The sequence below is a fragment of the Macaca thibetana genome, chromosome 7 (assembly GCF_024542745.1).
Source record: "Macaca thibetana thibetana isolate TM-01 chromosome 7, ASM2454274v1, whole genome shotgun sequence".
In the NCBI taxonomy this organism is placed as follows: Eukaryota; Metazoa; Chordata; class Mammalia; order Primates; family Cercopithecidae; genus Macaca; species Macaca thibetana.
The window spans coordinates 55,002,403-55,025,789 of record NC_065584.1 but is presented as its reverse complement, the minus strand read 5'-3'; the positions used below and the strand labels follow the sequence as shown (position 1 = coordinate 55,025,789).

Genomic DNA, 23,387 nt, shown 5'->3' with positions numbered 1-23,387 from the left:
CATGGGCGAACCCACCCCTCCAGGCCGGGTTTCGTCCCTCGCCCCGCCCCTTCCCCCGCCCGGACGGCCATGGCCATTCCCGGCATCCCCTATGAGAGACGGCTTCTCATCATGGCGGACCCTAGAGATAAGGCGCTTCAGGACTACCGCAAGAAGCTGCTTGAGCACAAGGAGATCGACGGCCGTCTTAAGGAGTGTGAGTGCACCTTTCTTTCCATGTAATCAAGTGCCTCGATTCGCTTCTGCCTCTGACAAAGTAGAAGCCTTTGGCCGAGCCCAGCAACCGAGCCTTAGAGATGACCAGGCCTCGGTGAGGGACAAGGCGCTTTGTCATCCGGCCCTGAGCTTGTGGAGCAGCACTCCTTCGCGTGTAGAAAAGGACCAGTTCAGCCCAGGTGACAGAACGGCCTTGAGGTGGAAATGAAAAAGAAGTAGAGGAGGAGCGGGGAAGTGGGCCGAGGATGTTTCCCGGGTTAGGGTGCAAGGAGGGTAGTGCTGGTGGAGTCCCGGGACTTGAAGAGGGAAAGGCGCTTGAGTCAAGCAAGCTCAAACAAGAGATGAGACTCAGGGAGTCGGCTTGTTCTTGGAGTCGAAAGACGGCCGCGGAGCTTTGGAGAGAAGTGTTCCAGTTGTCATAATAACCCATATCGTCTTTTGTCGTGTTTCGTGTTGTACTGTATCAGGCATACAAATTTCCCTTACCTCCTGAGTGCTTAACTTTTTTTTCATTTTCATTGAAATGCATGAGTGGTTTAATTAAATGAAGGAGGACCATAATTAAATGATTCTGTGGAGAACTGCATTTGTTGACTTTATTTAGGGTAGAATATCAGAGAATAATCCAAGTGGGTAGGTGAAGAGGTGAGGAAGGGTCTGATTATCATTCGGATTTGTAGTCGCAAATCCTAAGTGTCAGGGTGTCAATATCTGTTAAGAATATAACTTAAGATGTGCTTAAACAAGTATTGCCGATCAAGAAAATAAAAATATGGTGCTTTCTCTGTAACATTTTGTTGTTATACATGCCACCTACTCATTACAAACAGCATTATGTCTTGTATGGTTTGAAATAGTGGATGGGAAACTTAGGTAAAGTGAAATAGACTTACGTAAACAGTAAAGTGAGAAGTAGCCACTTAAACACACTAAGATTACTGTTCAATTATAAATGTTCAAATTGTATTATTTCAGTAAGGGAACAATTAAAAGAACTTACCAAGCAGTACGAAAAGTCTGAGAATGATCTGAAGGCCCTACAAAGTGTCGGGCAGGTAGGTAATGGAGTTTGGGGAATAGGGGTCATGGTAATTTGCTTTTTTATTTAGCTGTTGCCAAAAAGTAATGCTTTTTATTTTCTTCCTTAGATTGTGGGTGAAGTGCTTAAACAGTTAACTGAAGAAAAATGTGAGTGAATTAACTCATTAATTAGTAAAGAAATAGCCCACCTCTCTCTAACTTTTGAAATGCTTACTATTTTAATGACAATAATGCAGAGAGATAGTATTTTTGCATAGACTTAAGTTTTCCTTCAACTAATGTCTTCTTGGAGGACAGAAATACAACTAAACCCTCTATCAACGTGGATATGTATTTTTTTACTTTCTATTTTTCAATTAGTTCTTTTATGTTTTTTCTTCTAGTCATTGTTAAAGCTACCAATGGACCAAGATATGTTGTGGGTTGTCGTCGACAGGTAATACTTTATATTTGTATAGGGCCTGATGATTGACAAAAGTAGTTTCATGTAAGTTATTGTCTCTAATTCTTGAGGCAAGCAGGTCGGGCATTTATTCCCATAACTCACAAGGATGATTTGTTCAGACATAGCTAGTTATTAACAAAGCCTGAATTCAAACCATGGGCTTTGACTCCTAGCATTCTGTACTTGCTACTGTATTACATTGTCTCAGTGAGATCTATTAATAGCCACTTAGAAATAAAAGTATTTTAGAACTGGAAAATAGACATTTTAATGTCATTTTTAAAGAGGACTTACAAGTGTTAGATACCATCCGCTACCTGTGTTTATATTTAAACATTCAGAACTGTTACTTATGGACTGTACCATGGCCTAGGTTAATTTTGTATAAGGTCATTTGGATTAGGGTAGGGCAAGTTGAAATAATTCTCAATTTTATTTTATAGTTATCAACGATGCCAACAAATGACCTCAAGTCATTCAGTAGTGTCTGAAATCAATTTATGTACTATTCTTTAGAAAGTGCCCTTAGATAGAGAATTCTTTTAAATTCATTGGAAGAGCTTTCTCTGTTTTATTGTCATTTCAGGTTCAGGTTTTAAAACGTTCACAGAACATGGCTGTAAAAGATAATTTAATCCAGAAACTAAATCTCATATTAGGATTTTGCCTAGTATATAAGTGGTTGACATTTTCTAAGTCAAAATATTAGATACCTAAACTGACAAGGGGTTTTTATGTCCCTTTCAGGGCTCTGTGGATGCCAAAAGTTGGCATTTCTAAGATATTTCAGGTTGCATGAGGGCAAGACTGTATTTGAAAACTAGAAACATTAGAAAAGCCAAAGTATATATAAGTTGAGTATCCCTTATCCAAAATACTTGAGCCAGAAATATGCTTTTGATTTTGGCTTTTTTTTTCTTCAGATTTTAGAATATTTACATTATACTCATAGAGCATCCCTAATTAAAAACATCAAAAATTCGACATGCTCCAATGAGCATTTTGTTTGAGCATCATGTCAGCATTCAAAAAATTTCACATGTGGAGCATTTTGGATTTTCAGATTAAGAATACTCAGTCTGTATTCCCTATAGATGTAAACATTGAAATAGCTTCATATTGATCTGTCCTCTTCTTTTTTCAAGTAACCTCACTTCTTAGCCGTTTTTCTTTCTTTAATTGTTATATTAATCCTAGTGTTTTGCCTGTCTTCCTAAATTTGAGCTCTTTGTAAAATCCTGTGACAAGTGGTAATTTATATGATTCTGAAATTGTATTGGCAGGCAATTTTTTAAACTATTAAAAGGTAACTTGGCCAGGCGCGATGGCTCACGCCTGTAATCCCAGCACTTTGGGACGCTGAGGTGGGTGAATCACGAGGTCAGGAGATTGAGACCATCCTGGATAACACGATGAAACCCCGTCTCTACTAAAAAACACACAAAAAAATTAGCCAGGCGTGGTGGTGGGCGCCCGTGGTCCCAGCTACTCGGGAGGCTGAGGCAGGAGAATAACTTGAACCTGGGAGGCAGAGCTGGCAGTGAGCCTAGATCATGCACGCCACTGCACTCCAGCCTGGGAGACAGTGAGACTCTGTCTCAAAAAAAGAAGAAAAGAAAAGTAACTTGGGCCAGATGGGGTGACTCATGCCTGTAATCCCAGCACTTTGAGAGGCCAAAGTGGGCAGATCATGAGGTCAGGAGTTCAAGACCAGCCTGACCAACATGGTTCAACCCTGTCTTTACTAAAAATACAAAAAAAAATTAACCAGGCGTGGTGGCGTACACCTGTAATCCCAGCTACTCAGGAGGCTGAGGCAGGAAAATTGTCTAAACCCAGGAGGCAGAAGTTGCAGTGAACCAAGATGGCACCACTGCACTCCAGCCTGGGTGACAGAGACTCCGTCTCAAAAAAAAAAAAAACAAGAGGAACTTCATCTTGGAAAAGTAACAATATCCTGAGTGTGAGATGGATCTATTAAATTCTATCAATTTTAGCCAGATATGCCAAGAAGTTATTTAGTATGGTTGAACCTAATGTGTAATGTGCTCAGCATGTGCCTGTCATGTAGCAAAGGCATGAATGATGGTTGCTGGGTTTTGGGACTTTCATTTTAAAGCATTTTAATAAAAATCTCTAAGGGGAAACTGCATTTTTCCCTATTCTCATGAGCATTTAACACACATTCTTCCCAGAAGCTGTACATTTCAAAATAAATCTGATGAGCACACCTTTAAAATGCTTCCCTTTCCTCTCCCTAGAATGTTCACTAAGGGATTTTTCTATAAATGCTTTGGTAGCAATTCCCAAAGTCACTGTACCATTGCCACCTCAAGCTTTGCATATTAGTCATTTCACATTTTACACTGAGATTACACAAAGGGGCATTCTTTTAAGGGGCAGGCAGAAATCACTTTAAATTACTTATTTTATACGCCATTTTGTTAGCATGGAGTTTATAATCTGATATTTGTGTTCTCTCTGAAGGGTAAAAATGAGTATTTGACTTCTAAATATTAAACTCTCGGTAGAGTGTTATTCCTTTCTTAAGTGTTTATGTAATATCTTTTGTTTTACAAAACTAGCTTGACAAAAGTAAGCTGAAGCCAGGAACAAGAGTTGCTTTGGATATGACTACACTAACTATCATGAGGTGGGTTTCTTATTCTATTGAGTTTACCTTTTATTTTTCACAAAGGGTGGTTTTTATCTGAGATACATGCTTCTTGAGATCACTGAATATTTTGGCACTTTTTACCTTTTACTAGTTTCTAATTAAGCACATCTTTTTGAGATCAGCTGCAGGTGTTTGCATGAGCAAGTTATCTGTATGCTATCTGTAGGCTGAGAGAAAATATATCTTCCAAAATAAAAATACTTACCTTTTCATTCTAGATATTTGCCAAGAGAAGTGGATCCATTGGTTTATAACATGTCTCATGAGGACCCTGGGAATGTTTCTTATTCTGAGATTGGAGGGCTATCAGAACAGATCCGGGAATTAAGAGAGGTTGGTACTGGGTGCTTTGTTCTCTGAGCTTAGGTAATAAATACTAGTAGTTTTAGGATTCTTCACAGGAGAAACAGGATGAAAAAGTACTTTTTGTCTAAATTATCTAAATGGTAGTTAAGAATATTATGCATTTACTATTCTTGCTAAGAAGAATAACACTGAATTTCTAGCTGTGAAAATTACTGCTTTTTTTATTTGGAGATAAATTGGTTTTAGAAAAATCCTGCTCTTTTTGTGGCAAAGGAACGGAGAAAAAGCTAAGAATAATTGATGTAATCTGATGTGCTGTGGTTTTGATTATCATAATAAGTTACTTGGGATAATGTGTGCAATGAGTTTTTTCCATAACCTCATTAATACTAGCTTCCCACGCTTACTGAAGGGTAGGGTACCTATTCCTTAAATATTTTATTTTGTTAAAGCTGTTTGCTGCCATTCAAGAAAACCACTGGCTTTAGAATTGTCTTAAATCTTTTAAACTTTTAGGTGAAGAATCAAATCAGGATTGCCTTACTTCATAGCACAGACAGCTTCTTAACTGTTATCTGTAAAGCAAATTACATTGTCCTATGGATTTCATCCTAAATTAGGCTGTGAATATTTAGGAGTTAATGGGAGTAATTGGAATGTCTTACACAATCTGATTTAAACCTTAAGCCAGTTTTCATACTTCAGTACATTAATTTTTTTTGGAACACTTATTAAAAATACAGATTACTAGGCCCTCTGAGTGGTTTTGATGGACTAGATTGGGAGCAGGCACAGAAATTAGCATTCCAGGTGATTATGAAACCAACTTTTTCTTTGACAATACTTGAAGAAGCACTGGTCTAAGTGTAAAAAAAAAAAAAAAAGGCAGTTCTCACCTGTATTTAATGAAAGGACAACAAAGGAAGAACAAGTGCTTCATAGAACGGTGAAAGCTTACTTTCAACAGCGATTTGCTGCATTAGCCATAGGAGCAGAAAGAATCCCATGTGTACATGCGGTATCCTTTACTGTCTGCAGATACTTTGCACTTTAGAGTATTGATTTCTCTCACTTCTAGCTTTTCCCAGTCACACTTTATGCACATATGGACACAACTTTTTTTTTTCTTTTGAGACAGGGTCTGTTTCTTTTGCCCATGCTAGAATGCAATGGTGCAATCTCAGCTCACTACAACCTCTACTTCCCAGGCCGAAGTCATCTTCTCACCTCACCCTCCCAAGTAGCTCAAGGCATGCATCACCACACTTGACTAATTTTTTTATTTTTGTAGAGATGGGTTTTCACTATGTTGTCCAGGCTGTGTCTCGAACTCCTGAACTCAAGTCATCCTCCAGCCTTGGCCTCCCAAAGTGTTGGGATTTACAGGCGTGAGCCACCACACCTAGCCCAACACAACTATTCGATAGAAATTTCTCTATCGGTTGGTTGTGGTGGCTCAGGCCTATAATCCCAGCACTTTGGGAGGCCAAGGTGGGTGGATCATCTGAGGTCAGGAGTTCAAGACAAGCCTGCCAATAAGGTGAAACCCCATCTCTTCTAAAAATATAAAAATTAGCCAGGTGTGGTGGTAGGTACCTGTAGTCCCAGCTACTCAGGAGGCTGAGACAGGAGAATCTCTTGTACCTGGGAGGCAGAGGTTGCAATGAGCAAAGATCGCAGCATTGCACTCCAGCCTGGGCAATAGAGTCCGTCTCAAAAAAAAAAAAAACAAAAAAGGAATTTCTCTCTCAAGTTACTGGTACTATAAGTAATTTAAATTGGACTTTCAGATCCTCAATATCTCTAGTCTCCACTTTTCTTCCTTGAATCAATCTTGAGAGCAGAACATACTGTTCTTTTAAAGCTGCTGTGGCAAAACACCAACAGATAAAAATTTCATATACCTTTTCTCTTGGTATGTTATCAAATCCATCCCCCATTTCAGAATTATTTTGTGTTGTATTTTCAAATGCAAACTAGTATAGATCTTTTGAGTTGTGTTTTTTGTTTATATGTTCTTTCGACTTAACTGATTTTTTTGTAGTCTAATTTTTAATTGAGGTATAATTTACATTTAAAAAATGTAGATTCTTAAGTGTACATTTCAAATATGTTTGGACAAGTAATATATCTGCATAACCATCACCCCAATCAAGTGTGTGGTTTATTTAAAAAACACTATTTAAATTTTTTTAGATTTAAGAGATCTTAAATCTACCTAAAGCAAAACCTCTTAATATAAATGGTTTTACCTAGCATGGAAGTCTAGGTCTATTATGAATTATGATGTGTACACCTAATTAAGGTAATATTTGACTTAAAGTATTTGAAAGTACATTAAAAATCTTGACTAACTTTTTAAGAAACATTTAACTTCCTTTCTAGGTGATAGAATTACCTCTTACAAACCCAGAGTTATTTCAGCGTGTAGGAATAATACCTCCAAAAGGCTGTTTGTTATATGGACCACCAGGTTGGTATTGAATTATTTCTACTCCACCAATAAGATAAATGAATTAAGGAATAAAAAAAATGAAAATTTTTTAAATTTTTATTTTCTTTTTGAGACAGGGTCTCTCTATTGCCCAGGCTTTAGTGCAGTGGCACAATCTTGGCTAACTGCAACCTCTGCCTTCCGGGCTCAAGTGATTCTCCCACCTCAGTCTCCCGAGTAGCTGAGACTGCAGGCATGCATCACCATGCCTGGTTAATTTTTGTATGTTTTGCAGAGAAGCGATTTTGCCATGTTGCTCGGGCTGTCTCAAACTCCTGGACTCAAGCGATCTGCCCACCTTGGCCTCCCAAAATGTTGGGATTACAGGCATGAACCACTGTGTGTGGCCATAAGATGGAAATTTGATGTGGGTAGTTCCAACTTCTACTCTGTTCAGAGTGAGAATGAGAGAATATTTATGTCTACTGTTCTTTCAGGCATGCTTAGTGCATTTGTGCCTCACAGTATATTTATCTTAACAGGCCATGTGATTCTAGTTTAATAGTCTTCAAATTGTGGTTCACAGATCTAGAGGTGCTTTCATGGAATCTGTAAGGTCAAAACTACTCTACAATACTAAAATGTTAAGCCAGGCGCAGTGGCTCATATCTATAATCCCTGCACTTTGGGAGGCCGAGGTGGGCGTATCACCGGAAGTCAGGAGTTTGAGACCAGCGTGGCCAACCAACATGATGAAACCCTGTCTCTACTAAAAATACAAAAATTAGCCAGGCGTGGTGGCGCACACCTGTAATCCCAGTTACTCAGGAAGCTGAGGCAGGAGAATTGCTTGAACCTGGGAGGCAGAGGTTGCAGTGAGCCGAGATCGCGCTCCAGCCTGGCTGGACTTCTCAAAAAAAAAAAAAAAAAAATTTTTTTTATGTAAGGGAAATGTACCAATAGCCTACTGCTTGACATACATAGCCCCACAATGACACAAAACAAAAAACTAAAATGTTGTTTGGCTCTTCCACTGTGCTGACATTTGTGCTGATGGTGTTAAGAGCAACATGGTTAAAATTAAATTACTTGCACTGTAGCGTGAATCAGCGTTAGTGGCATGAAACAGTACTAGTTAGTAACCATTGTGTTTTTTACTGCCACATACTTGCTGTGTAAAAAAAAAGTCAGTTTCACTTTAAAGTCCTTGGTGAAACAGTAAAAATTATTAATTTTATTAAATCTTCATCTTTGGGTAATATTTTGTGTTCTTTGTGATGAAATGGAAAATACATATAAAGTATTTCTGCTGCATATTGAATAAGATAGTTGTCTTTAAGAAAAGCACTTGTTGGCCGGGCGCGGTGGCTCAAGCCTGTAATCCCAGCACTTTGGGAGGCCGAGACGGGCGGATCACGAAGTCAGGAGATCGAGACCATCCTGGCGAACACAGTGAAACCCCGTCTCTACTAAAACTACAAAAAACTAAAACTACAAAAAACTAGCCGGGCGAGGTGGCAGGCGCCTGTAGTCCCAGCTACTCGGGAGGCTGAGGCAGGAGAATGGCGTAAACCCGGGAGGCGGAGCTTGCAGTGAGCTGAGATCCAGCCACTGCACTCCAGCCTGGTTACAGAGCGAGACTCCGTCTCAAAAAAAAAAAAAAAAGAAAAGCACTTGTGCAGTTATTTAAGTTGCCAGCTGAATTCGTTGCTTTTTATGCAATAGTGTTTTTGCTTGAATGGACCATTTACAAACATACTGTGGTTATCAGACTGGTTACTGGTTATTAGTTATTGATTACTCAAGACTGGTTTTTGGTTATTTGGCTCACATTTTTTCCAAAGCGAACAAATTGAGCCTGTCATGTTAAACAACTGACACCATCTGTTGCCAGTGATAAAATTTGAATTGTCAGGTGAAAATTAGAATTTTTAAAAACATATATCTGGCACTATGTGGTTGACAGCTTTTTCTTTTTTTTCTTTTCTTTTTCCTTTTTTTATTTTTTTAGATAAGGTCTTACTCTGTTGCACAGGCTGGAGTGCAGTGGCGTGATCATCTTGGCTCACTGCAACTTCTACCTCTTGGGCTCAGGTGATTCTCCCACCTCAGCCTCCAGAGTAGCTGGGACTACAGGTGTGTGCCACTATGCCAGGCTAATTTTTGTGTTTTTAGTAGAGGCAGGGTTTTGCCATGTTGCCCAGGCTAGTCTTGAATTCCTGGGCTCAAGCAACCCAACCACCTCAGCCTCCCAAAGTGCTGGGATTATAGACATGAGCCACATTGCTCAGCCATGGCAGCCTTGTAATATATTAATACTTAAAGACTTTTCTGATCGGATAAGTCGTGAGAATAACAAAAATTTTTTATATTGTGTAATGAAAAATGTCAACATTTGGAAGATTTCCATAACTCAACCAGTACTTTCCAAATAATCAATACTTGATGTTAAAATATTCATAAGTAAAAGATCCAGTGTGCAGGATAGACCAATGTATTTTAATGTAACAGCAGTTTCTGTCATAGTCCATGTTGTAAGTAGATAGCTATTATAAAAAAGACAAAAGATAACAAGTGTTTGCAGCATGTGGAGAAAAAAGAAAGAACCCTTGTACACTCTTGGTGGGAATGTAAATTAGCACAGCCATTTTTGAAAACATGGAGGTTCCTCAAAAAACTAAAAATAGAATTACCGTATGATTCAGCAATCCCACTTCTGGGTTTATATCTAAAGGAATTGAAATCAGTGTGTCAGAGATAGCTGCCCTCCCATGATTATTTCACAATAGCCAAGATACAGAAATGGCCTAAAAATTGCCCATCAATGGATGAATGGATAAAGAAAATGTGGTGGCCAGGTGTGGTGGCTCATGCCTGTAATCCCAGCACTTTGGGAGGCTGAGGCAGGTGGATCACCTGAGGTCAGGAGTTCGAGACCAGCCTGACCAACATGGAGAAACCCCGTCTCTGCTGAAAATACAAAATTAGCTGGGTGTGGTAGTTCATGCCTGTAATCCCAGCTACTCGGGAGGCAGAGGCAGGAGAATCACTTGAACCTGCGAGGTGGAGGTTGCGGTGAGCCAAGGTCGCACCATTGCACTCCAGCCTGGGCAACAAGAGTGAAACTCTGTCTCAAAAAAAAAAGAAAAAGAAATGTAAATATACACACTGGAATACTATTCAGCCTTTAAAAAGGAAACCCTGTCATTTGTGACAATATGGATGAATCTAGAGGATGTTATACTAAGTGAAATAAGCCAGACATAGAAAGACAGTTACCACATAATCTCATTTTCATGTGTTAAAAATTGAACTCATAGAAACCAAGAGTAGAATGGTCATTACTACAAGTTGTGGTGGTGTATGGGGATGGGGAGATGTTCAACAAAGGATATAAAGTTCACTTAGGAGGTGATTTATTGCATAGCATGGTGACTATAATAATGTATTAGCTATTTCAAAATTGCTAAAAGTAGATTTTAAATGTTCTAACCACAAAGTAATGATAAGCATGTGAGGTGATGGATATGTAGATTCGCCTGATTTAATCATTCTTCAATATATACATATATCATAATTTAACCCATAAATATACAATTTATTTGTCAATTTAAAATTGATTTTAAAAAATTATATTTTGATTAAAATTTTAATGTCGAGAGCAAAAGTACTTTGGAATTTTTTTCTATTTGAGACCGGGTCTTACTCTGTCACCCAGGCTGGCGTGCAGTGGCAAGATTATTGGCTCACTGCAACCTCCACCTCCCGGATTCAAGCGATTCTCCTGCCTCAGCCTCCCCGGTAGGTGGGACTACAGGCACGTGCCACCACACCCGGCTAATTTTTTGCATTTTTAGTAGAGATGGGGTTTCACTGTGTTTCAATCTCCTGACCTCGTGGTCCACCCACCTCAGCTTCCCAAAGTGCTGGGATTATAGGCGTGAGCCACCACACCGGGCCAAGTACTTTGGAATTTTAAATGAAAATTCTATTTAGGATTTAGCTTTCATTTTGGAAAATTTACTTGCCAAACGATTATATTCTTAAAAGGATTTTAAATGTTTGTTTCACATAGGCCGGGTGCGGTGGCCTCTGTCTGTAAGCCCAGCACTTTGGGAGGCCGAGGTGGCAGTATCACTTGAGCCCAGGAGTTCAAGACCAGCCTGGGCAACACAGAGAGACCCCGTCTCTGAAAAACAAACAGACAAACAAAAAACTTAGCTGTGCGTGATGGCACGTGCCTGTGATCCCAGCTACTTGGGAGGCTGAGGTGGGAAAATCGCTTGGGCCTGGCAGGTCACGGTTGCAGTGAACTGTGATCTCGCCACACTCCAGCCTAGGTGACAGAGTGATTGCCTGTCTCAAAACAAATTTTTTCTACCTTACCATATAATTAAGACTTCTTTTTGTCATTCTTAGGTACGGGAAAAACACTCTTGGCACGAGCCGTTGCTAGCCAGCTGGACTGCAATTTCTTAAAGGTAAAGGGAAGATTATTTTGTACTTATTGAAATTTAATTTTACTTGAATTGTCTTATATTTACCTTCCTGTTTTTCCTTTAATCAGGTTGTATCTAGTTCTATTGTAGACAAGTACATTGGTGAAAGTGCTCGTTTGATCAGAGAAATGTTTAATTATGCCAGAGACCATCAACCATGCATTATTTTTATGGATGAAATAGATGCTATTGGTAAGAATAACACCCTTGTTGAAAGTTTTAGGACTTTTTTTTAAATGTAAAAGAACCGCCACGCACGGTGGCTCACGCCTGTAATCCCAACACTTTGGGAGGCCGAGGTGGGCAGATCACGAGGTCAGGAGATTGAGACCATCCTGGCTAACACGGTGAAACCCCGTCTCTACTAAAAATACAAAAAATTAGCTGGGCATGGTGGTGTGCACCTGTGGTCCCAGATACTCGGAGGCTGAGGCAGGAGAATGGCGTGAACCCGGGAGGCGGAGCTTGCAGTGAGCCAAGATCGTACCACTGCACTCCAGCCTGGGTGACAAAGCGAGACTCCGTCTCAAAAAATAAATAAATAAATAAATAAATAAATAAATAAAAAATAAATAAATGTAAAAGAACCTTTTTCCCCCCCTCTTAATCTGTAATTGTGACTTGTATGAAGTAGATACCACAATGAATTAGATGTTACTTTAACCAGTTTTAATAACCTTTCATGGCCGGGTGTGGTGGCTCGTGCCTGTAATCCCCGCACTTTGGGAGGCCTAGGTGGGCAGATCACGAGGTCAGGAGATTGAGACCATCCTGGCCAACATGGTGAAACCCTGTCTCTACTAAAAATACAAAAATTAGCTGGATGTGGTGGCATGTACCTGTAATCCCAGCTACCGAGGAGGCTGAGGCACGAGAATCACTTGAATCCAGGAGATGTAGGTTGCAGTGAGCTGAGATCACACCACTGCACTGCAGCTTGGCGACAGAGCGAGACTCCATCTCAATAAATAAATAAATAAACCTTTCACTTTAACAAAATGAGAAATGTTACACCAAAATCAAGTCTAACTTTGTCAGCATAATTCTTACTCTTTAGTTTTCATCTTAATGTTTTAAGCACAGACTGTTATGTTCTGTTTTCTCAAATGATGGTTATAGAGGAAAAGAGTAATGCATATAAATTTCCAACTCTACTATTTTAGGTGGTCGTCGGTTTTCTGAGGGTACTTCAGCTGACAGAGAGATTCAGAGAACGTTAATGGAGGTAATATTTAGTAAAGGGGGTTTATAAAGAAACCAGTGTTTATTAAATGAAGAACTGAACATTGCATATTTGATAGTCAAAATATATAGAACATTTTAAATGAAATATAAAATTTGAAAATATTGTCAGGAACGAACATGTTTCTCTATCACAAACTCTAAGAAAATGACTACTAGAAAATAAGGCTATCTGCCAAATTCCATTTGGTATATACCTGTACTATTCTGTGTGTTTTGAGCAGATCAGTCATTCATATATTTAAATTGATTCTTATGAATGTGATCTTGTGGTAGTTTTATGAAGACATTTTATGTAATGGTCATATTAAGACCGTTGGCAATAAATGAGCTATAATTATGTATGCAGCTGCTCTAAAAATTATTTTTTCTCTCACTTTATTGCTGAGACTGAGGCAATTAAAATAGTTGTGATAATTGAAGAGGATAGTTGACACAATGAAAGAATGCACATAAAGCTTTCCCCCAGTTTTACCTTTCCCCACTCCAAATTCTGTAAAAGTGATAGCAAGAGTCCAAATACATTTGCCACTTCAAATAGAAACTAGGTAGCATGGGAAATGCAGTGTCAAATTCTTTCTTCTTAGGAGTATTTGAAAAATCTCTTTTCATAAATTATACAGATCTGCTCAGAAGATACATAGTATTTGGAAATTATAAAATATCTTAGAAACCTTAAATTGAGATATTTTTAAATGACACAAATACTAATTTTATTCAAGTAACTAAATATATCATCAACTAACACATTGTCAGACTAGCTATATTTTAGTTTGTTAAATGCAGTAAGGTTTTTCATTTATTCAAGAAAACTTTAGAAATTGAGACAATATTTTTTATGTCTTTCAATATTTCTGTGTACAGAATTATTTGAAAAAATAGACCAGACATGGTAACTTCTGCCTGTAATCCCAGCACTTTGGGAGGCCCAGATGGGCAGATCATGAGGTCTGGGCATCAGGACCAGCCTGGCCAATGTAGTGTCTCTACTAAAGATACAAAAATTAGCTGGGCGTGGTGGCACGTGCCTGTAATCCCAGTTATTCAGGAGGCTGAGGCAGGAGAATTGCTTGAACAAAGAGGCAGAGGTTGCAGTGAGCTGAGATCGCCCCATTGCATTCCAGCCTGGGCAACAGAGCAAGAATCTGTCTCAAAACAAAAAACAAAAAAAAACAGTCCCTCAGCTACTCAGGAGGTTGAGGTGGGAGGACTGGTTGAGCCCAGGAGGCGGAGGTTGCAGTGAGCAATGATCAGGCCACTATACTCCAGCCTGGGTGACAGAGTGAAACTCTGTCTCAAAAAAAAAAAATTATGGGTTTACTATCAAATTTGTAGAAAAATCTTTGTATCCAGTTATCCTAATATAAATGTTGTATCTGACATATCATAAGCACTTTATATATTGGATTTTATTATTAGCTTTTATTTTTAAAAAAATTGATAAAATTTTGGACATTGGAAATTAGATCCACATAGTTTAATTTCATAATTCTTGACATGATGGAAGCCTTCAGATTTATTAAAACTACCTGGTAGCTATAGAAAGATACATAGCTATTAAAAGGCACATAATCTAGCTTAGAACTTTGAGGCTAGAAAGTATATCCCTTTATATAATAGAGAGAAAATTAGAATTCTATCAAATGACCATTCTGAAGATAGAACATATCTATCAGTAGACAATACATTTCATGGCATTAGATATATAAAAGGTGCATGCTATTTTTTTAATGGTTAGAATGTTTGTACAATCTGATTCTTAATATTCTTAGTTACTGAATCAAATGGATGGATTTGATACTCTGCATAGAGTTAAAATGATCATGGCTACAAACAGACCAGATACACTGGATCCTGCTTTGCTGCGTCCAGGAAGATTAGATAGAAAAATACGTGAGTTAAGGTTCTTCACCTACTACCTATTTCCCTTTGTGCCCATTTGTTTTTCCGTGCTTCACTTCACCTTCCACTGTATTTTATAAAAGATAAAACTGGACTATAAAATAATTTTTTATTTTCAGATATTGATTTGCCAAATGAACAAGCAAGGTTAGACATACTGAAAATCCACGCAGGTCCCATTACAAAGCATGGTGAAATAGGTAAGGAAGTCATCTATTTTATATGTATTTACATTTGGTAAATGAAGAAAAATACTGTTAGAAATTACTGATAGTTTCCTAAATCTGGTTTTAAATTCAGCAAATAGTTATTGAGCATCTACTATATGCTAGGAACCATTGTAAGTGTTTTGTAAGGGCTGACGATATATCAAGGAACAAAACAGACAAATTTCTGCCATTAGATAACTTACATTCTTGTTAGGAAAAAACAGATAAAGTTAGTAAAACAAAGTATAATAGATGATGGTAAGTGCTATGGAGAAAAATAAAGCAAGAAAGTGGGGGGTGGGCATGGTGGCTCACTCCTGTAATCCTAATGCTTTGGGAGGCCAAGGCAGAAGGATCACTTGAGGCCAGGAGTTTGAAGCTGCAGGGAGCTATGATCATGTGACTGCACTCCAGTTTGGCAAGACCCTGTTTCAGGGGAAAAAAAAAAGAAAAGGGGGATAGGAAATTAGGGAAGTGCCAGGAGCAGGCATGAGGATATACATTTTTAAACGACAGGGAGGATTAGCATAGGGAAGGACTGACCAAGAAGGTAATTTTTTAGAGATAGGGTCTCACTCTTGCCCAGGCTGGAGTGCAGTGGTGTGATCCCAGCTCACTGCAACTTCTGCCTCCCAAGCTCAAATGATCCTCACACCTCACCCTCCTGATTAGCTGGGACTGCAGGCACACACCACCAACCCTGGCTTGTTTTTTTGTAGGGAAGGGGTTTCACCATGTTGCCCAGGCTGATCTTGAACTACTGGGCTCAAGCAATCTGCCCACCTCGGCCACCCAAAGTTCTGGGATAACAGGCATGTGCGTCTGTACCCGGCCTGGTTTTTTTGGTTTGGTTTTTTTGTTGTTGTTGTTTTGTTTTAAATTTATTCCTGTTAAATGCTGACAATAGGTCAGATAAAGAGTTCTCAGAGTAGACCTTTGGATTTAACTATGTGGAGGTAATTGATAATCTTGTCAAAAGTAGCTTCTTGGGAGTGGTGGAGGTGAAAGCCTATTTCAGATGGGTTTCAGAGAGATTGAGAAGAGGCATTGAGTTTAGACATTTCTTTTTTAAGAGTTCCACAGAGGGGACAGAAGAAGTAGAAGGGGAATGCTGATGAGGATTTGGCAGAGTTTTCTTTAAGATGGAAGAGTTTACAACCCCCTCTTTTTTTTTTTTTTAATAATGCTGCTGGGAATGACCTAGGAGAAAGAGAAATTGGCAATGTTCTTTCCTTGAAGACGGATTGGCCCTATGTATATGTGTACTTTTATGAGACTGGAGGAAAGGCAGAGTACATAGATGCTTATGAGGACAGGTTCTTAGTGCAGGAACTTGTAGAAGTGTTTTTTTCTGAATGCTTCTGTTTTCTCAGTGAAGTAGAATGCACATTCAGAATGAAGATAGGGAAGTATTAGAGATTTGAGGACAGAGGAGAAGGTATAAAGTCATTACCTATGGAAGTGAGGGATTGGACTAGGGTACAGGCCAGTAAAACATGGCTTGTGGGCCAAATTCTGCCTGCCCTGTGTTTTTGGAAACAAAGTTTTGTTGTAACCCGAGCATGCTCATTTATCTGTTGTCTATGGCTGCTTTCCTACTAGAATAGCTGAGTTGAATAGTTAACAACAGAAACCATATGGGCTGCAAAGCATACAGTATTTACTCTCTGGCCCTTTACATAAAAAGTTTGCTGACCTCCAGACTAGGGAAATCTAGTATAATTTCCAGGCAGCCTTAAAAACTCTTTAGAAGTTAATGGTCTGAAATAATGACAAATAGCTGATTGTTGCCTTTCACTATCTTCATTGCTCCTGTTAGAGAGTTTTGAACTGGAAAGACTGAACTGAACAAAGGATGTCAATGGATAGGTTTCTTCCACAAATACTGAACTCTTGCTAGATGCCAGATATTGTGCTAGCCTTGGGAATTCTTGCTTTCAGGAAGCTTACAATGAACTTAAACCTGGTTAAAGACAATTCATGAATATCTGTATGATTTCAAATAGAGAACGACATGCCCTATATTGCCTGACCAAAGAGTGCATCATCAAAGTTATTCAAACTGTAGTAGCCTGTGCTGTCTTATTTCTCTTACTATTCTGTATCAGATCCATTGCTGCTACCCTAATCCTATAGCTCTTCGATTCATGTCTGTTATGTGGGTGGGTGGAGAACTCGCTTTGTTACTGCTACCATAGATCTGATACTTCACCACTTGAATCTTGCACAGAAACCAGAGAAGCTAGCTAATGCCTGCAGTAGCATTCAAAAATTCCATGTGATACAATTATGTCTGATTACTTTTCAGTTCTGCTGTACTTTATATTTGGCTTGTATGATTAAACAAAATAAATTCCATTGTTATAATTGGTTTTGAGTGTTATAGGTTTATTCAAATTAAAGATTTGGTTACAGTTTTGACAAGAGTCATAGCTTAACAGGTATCTGGAGTTCACATGTGCATAGCTATTTCACTGTATAAAAATAGGTTAAGGTATTTTGAGATTTTGGTGATATTTCCTGTTTTTAAAGTTTCAGGGGTGTGTCTAATTCTGCTTGGTACTGGTTTATTTAACAGAAGTCTTAGTTTTTGGATATTAATATTGTGGAATGTTAACAGAGGTGATGTCTAGCTGTTCAAACTCAAAGTAAGCTCTTCAGTTTAAATTTTCGATGTGGGCATAAATCAAGTAAAGGTCTAATTTTTAAAACTAATTTCCAATATTTTTTCTAAACAGATTATGAAGCAATTGTGAAGCTTTCAGATGGCTTTAATGGAGCAGACCTGAGAAATGTTTGTACTGAAGCAGGTAAGGGTTTAAAGTACAGTTTTACTATTGATTTTTATTTTTAAAATTTGCTGAAATTGTTTTGAGTTTGTCCAAAAGCAGAGCCTACACTTTGCAAGGATTTCGGTTCATGCTGTTCTTTTAGGAATTGATTCCAGGAAATAGGAGAAACAGGGTAAGCGAGATGGAAAGAGGGAAAGCTAATATGAGGGTGCACCATTGAGGTAGGTGCTGTAGGAAAGGGAGGTTAGATCTCAGAGAAACGTACAGAATGCCTACTAGGATCACCCAGCTGAAAGTTGGGAGACTAGAACATTGATTTACCAGTACTCATCCCCCATTGGATGAGATTTGCCCTTGGTAGTGTTAACTCCTTTGGACTTCCACATGCCTTAGGGCAGAATGTGAAAGGAGAGGCATGTAATAGAACACTGGCCCCCTGAAGTAAGTCTGAGGCTCTACAGAATTGCCTACTACACCTGTGGCTGAAATTAGAATGGGCAAGCACCAGAGGTATCTGCTGCAAAATGGATCATGGATGTTGTCTGGTACTAGTCTATGAGCAGTGTTTTGAAAGATTGATTTATGAATTATGTGATCATGCCATTTGTATAAAATGTAGTATTTAAATATAATTCTCTGTGGGTTGTGTGATACTTTTTTTTTTTTTCACTTCTACATTGTATGTAAAAATTGTGTGATGCTATTTTTATTTCCAGTACCAAGTAGCTTTCATCCCTACCTAGAATCATTTAGTTTTTGTCTTCCATACAGAACCTTTAAATAGAAAAAATAAACTTCTACAGTATAGTTACTGACTTTATAGGTTATAGATTTTCTTAAGTATTAGAATATGTGATTTCCTCTTGCTTTTCATATCATGTTTACCCTTAGTAAATTCAACACAGTGTTTAAAGTGGCTACTCAGGGAGGGCTTCTCAGTACAAGTATCTTCATGGGTATTGGGTATGCTGTGAGTCAGTATCTGCATCAATATGCAGCTCGGATACTTCCGTTCACGTCTAGAAATGCTGTCAATACAAATCAGGGTAAATCATGCTCACAGAGCCTTATCAATAAACTAAACTGTTTAGAGGTAAACCATCATATAGCTTGAACAAGTTAGAGTAATTTATGACATTCTCTTTCCAAAATATAAACCAGACCAAATTATTATCAGAAGATTGTTTTGGTTAGATTGTAATCCAAATGCAAGCTGTGCAGTGAACTTAAAGGCTGTTGCTATCAAATTATATGCTTTTTTCTCCTTACATATTCTTACAAATTTACCTTTAGTTATTGCAAATGAGCTATAACTTCTGTGTGGATTAAAATTTTAGTTTTTTAAACTAGGTGGGATATTCACATCTGGAAGCATACTGAAATTCTTTCTTTTTAGACTTCAAGCCTTTTTTGTTAACATTTTTCTGTAAGTTAAAATACGCTTGATTCAACTATAGTTGCCCTTCCTGTTCAGGTCCTGACATTTTCTTTTTTTGGATTAGAATATATCTCTGTTTTATTTTTTCTTTTGAGACGGAGTCTCACTCTGGCCCAGGCTAGAGTGCAGTGGCATGATCACTGCTCCCTGTAGCCCAGACCTGATCATTTCTCCTTTATCTCCCAGTAGCTGGGACTACAGGCATGCACCACCACACCCAGCTAATTTTTGTATTTTTTTGTAGAGACAGGTTTCACCATGTTGCCCAGGCTGGTCTCAAATTCCTGGGCTCGAGTAATCCACCCACCTGGGCCTCCCAAAGTGCTGGGATTACAGGTGCAAGCTACCAAGCCTGGCCAGGCATCTCTTGTGCAGATTTACTCATTCACTAAAGAGATTTGGAAAACAGCCATATGTGCAGGGTTTACAAAAATAACTTACCTAGTTTCACTGTAGCTTTCTAAACAAGTTTTGAAACTTTATTTTTTTAAAAATCAGTCATTTCCGTTCACCTGGTTTCTAGGACAACATAGATTGTTTCCTTATGTAGACATCTAGAAAGGAAAGAAGATAGGAAATAATCCTTGAAATCTTCTATTTTAACTCCCTTATTTTATGTAAGTGAAAATTCGATGCAGGCAGATCCTCAGTGGAAATATAGAATTCATTTAATTAGTAAACAGCAATAACCTTATCTGCTTTAGTTTATCATGAGTTAGGATTATCTCAAAATCTGGGACCCATATCCATGACATAACTAATGTTTAATAAACTACATACAAGGAAACTTTCACCTCTTTGTCAAATAGTATTTGAGAAGGTACTTGTCAAAAAGTTGAAGGAAAAAATTGAGTTGTGATACTCAAATATGAATCAAATAAAAATACCAATTTGTACATAAATTAGGTAAATTTTAACACATGAATAATGACTCTGAATTTTGCTAAAACCCGCTGTTGGCTTTCTGTGTGATTCCCTATTCTCAAAGTTTTTGAATATTAACAAAGAATGGCTATCAAACTTACTCAAGATTTTTTTTTCCCCATAAATGTGTGCCTTCTAGCAAATTGCCTCCTGTCAAGTTAAATTATGCTTAAAATGTGTACGTGGTGTTGGTAGTTTTGATTTGTTTCGATTATTTATGCTTGTTTTTAGTAAGACCTACAGTCAGATACAGGGACCATTTGAGCCTGATTTTATTTTATTTTTTTGAGATGGAGCCTCACTCTGTCACCCAGACTGGATTGCAGTGGCATGATCTTGGCTCACTGCAACCTCCGCCCCTGGGTTCAAGCAATTCTCCTGCCTCAGCCTCCCGAGTAGCTAGGGTTACAGATGCCCACCACTACGCCTGGCTAATTTTTGTGTTTGAGACGGGGTTTTACCATGTTGGCTAGGCTGGTCTCAAACTCCTGACCCCAAGTGATCTGTCCACCTTGGCTTCCCAAAGTGTTGGGATTACAGTTGTGAGCCACCGTGCCCAGCCTTGAACTGGATGTTAAATATTCATATAATTGTCTCACCTGTTTTTGTTTTAGAAAATAATCACACCACCACTATGGATTTTTTTTGTTTTTTTTTTGTTTTTGAGATGGAGTCTTGTTCTGTTGCCAGGCTGGAGTGCAGTGCCGCGATCTCGGCTCACGGCAACCTCCGCCTCCTGGGTTCAAGCCATTCTCCTGCCTCAGCCTCTCGAGTAGCTGGGACTACAGGCGTGCGCCACAATGCCCAGCTAATTTTTTTTTTCTTTTTTTCCTTTTTTTAGTAGAGATGGGGTTTCACTATGTTGACCAGGATGGTCTTAATCTCTTGACCTTGCGCTCTGCCCACCTTGGCCTCCCAAAGTGTTGGGATTACAGGTGTGAGCCACTGCACCCAGCCTGTGGATTTTAATTGAGAAAAGATGGTGGTTTTTAGCAAATTGGAACTATTGGCTTAGAAGTAATAAATCTAAACTTCACATTTATTCCATAGAATTACATTGTTTTTCTTGTAATGAGCATATAATTCATATGTGATATATAGCAATCATGTGGTTTTATTCTCCACAGGTATGTTCGCAATTCGTGCTGATCATGATTTTGTAGTACAAGAAGACTTCATGAAAGCAGTCAGAAAAGTGGCTGATTCTAAGAAGCTAGAGTCTAAATTGGACTACAAACCTGTGTAATTTACTGTAAGATTTTTGATGGCTGCATGACAGATATGGCTTAATATAAAAATAAAGTTAAAGAAAATAATGTATGTATTGGCAATGATGTCATTAAAAGTATATGAATAAAAATATGAGTAACATCATAAAAATTAGTAATTCAACTTTTAAGATACAGAAGAAATTTGTATGTTTGTTAAAGCTGCATTTATTGCAGCAAGTTACAAAAGGAAGAGTGTTGAAGCTTTTCATATTTGCTGTGTGAGCATTTTGTAAAACATTGAAAGTTGTTTGAGATAGTGGTATAAGAAAGCATTTCTTATGACTTATTTTGTATCATTTGTTTTCCTCATCTAAAAAGTTGAATAAAATCTGTTTGATTTAGTTCTCCTACGTATATATTCTTGTCTTTTCTAAGAGTACATTTACTATGGTCCTTTAGGTTCTTTAGCAAGTAAACTATTTGATAACCCAGATGGATTGTGGATTTTTGAATATTATTTAAAAATAGTACCCATACTTGGTGTTCATAAGATCATCTTCTTAAATAAAACATGGATGTGTGAGTATGTCTATACTCCTCCTTCCAGATAGTATTTACCTATTCTTCATTTACTGTGATTAAGCTCATTGTTGATTAATTGAAAATATACATGCACATCCATAACTTTTTAAAGAGTATGATTCAATGGAATATTTGCTAATATGTGACTTAGTTTTCTTGGTTTATGTAAGATGATCGGTCCCTGTTGAGGATGTGAAGGTCTGGACTCTCTTCCAGGAAATATTATAACATACACACAATTTTGCATATACTGTACTTTCAGGAAATGTATTGTTTCCCAGGCTCATCCAAGGACTCTTTAGGTATCTATGGATACCTGGCTAAGAGTGTATGATGTAGGGGATGTAGGAGTGTCAGAAATGTTCAAAACAAGATTTCTGTTACCTATACATGATTCTTTCTCGTATCATCTGGCAATAAAACTATAACAGTACACAAAGGAATCATTAGGCATAAATAGTTATTAAAGATGCTGGTGAAAAGAAAAGACAACTTCAGTTTCATAAACACTAAAGAACCAAAAATACATGACCTAGCTAATTACACAATAATTCTTCAAATTAAAAACTTCCTAGCAGGATATTATGTGCCTTTTTTTAATTTTAAAAGACGAAGAACAGTTAAAATAGTGATAGAGAAAATGGAGTGCTCAAGTTAGCCATCTAATACTCAAATTATACAGTTCTGTTTCTATGTGTTGGCAGTGCATTTTATGTGACAATATAAAAAGAATGTCGGGGGAGGTTTAAGTCAAATATCTACGTGATCTTTTCACTTATAATTTGCATTTAGTTAATGAGTAACTTGCCTTTTACCTTTGTGGCAGTGGTTGTTTTTTAAAGAATCAATTTGGTGTACAAATCCTTTCTTTTCTGTTTTTGAGACAGAGTTTTGCTCTTGTTGTCCAGACTGGAGGGCAATGGCACTATCTCGGCTCACTGCAACCTCTGCATCCCGGGTTTAAGTGGTTCTCCTGCCTCAGCCTTCCAAATAGCTGGGATTACAGGCATAGGCCACCACACCCAGCTAATTTTTGTATTTTTAGTAGAGACGGGGTTTCTCCATGTTGGTCAGGCTGGTCTCAAACTCCCGACCTCAGGTGATCCGCCCACTTCAGCCTCCCAAAGTGCTGGGATTACAGGCGTGAGCCGCCGTGCCTGGTCCAAATCTTTTCATTGTGGGTTTACAGGCAAACGCCACCACGCCCAGGGAATTAAAAAAATAAAGTTTTTTGGGGGGGTGTCTTACTATTTTGCCCAGGCTGGCAAACTCCTTTTAAAAGATATTAAAAGCCATGTGGTTTATTAATTTTATTTCAAAATATAATAATTAGTGGAATAAGCTTTACAGTATTATACACAATTTACTGAGTCAGCTATCAGTTCCTTTTTCTGATTTTTTTCAGTTGTCATTCTTGATAGTTTCTAGGTAATCTAAACGGAGTCGTATTTTCAAGTACTCTTAAAATA

The 23,387-nt window shown here is 38.2% G+C and overlaps 1 protein-coding gene across 2 annotated transcripts; it reads left to right on the top strand.

Annotated features, from left to right (window-relative positions):
- Positions 1–50: 50 nt before the first annotated feature.
- On the top strand, positions 51–21,747 carry PSMC6 (proteasome 26S subunit, ATPase 6). 2 transcript variants are annotated; one of them, XM_050796925.1, is made up of 14 exons: positions 51–196; positions 1,192–1,271; positions 1,365–1,404; positions 1,641–1,693; positions 4,288–4,355; positions 4,598–4,712; positions 7,071–7,158; positions 11,539–11,600; positions 11,687–11,810; positions 12,782–12,843; positions 14,633–14,753; positions 14,882–14,962; positions 17,710–17,781; positions 21,253–21,747. In XM_050796925.1, exons 1-14 carry the CDS (start codon positions 70–72, stop codon positions 21,369–21,371), a joined length of 1,212 nt encoding a protein of 403 aa, XP_050652882.1. In that variant the 5' UTR covers positions 51–69; the 3' UTR covers positions 21,372–21,747. The 2 variants fall into 2 exon arrangements, with proteins under 2 accessions (XP_050652882.1, XP_050652883.1); XM_050796926.1 differs by lacking the exon at positions 51–196 and adding an exon at positions 221–395.
- Positions 21,748–23,387: the final 1,640 nt, after the last annotated feature.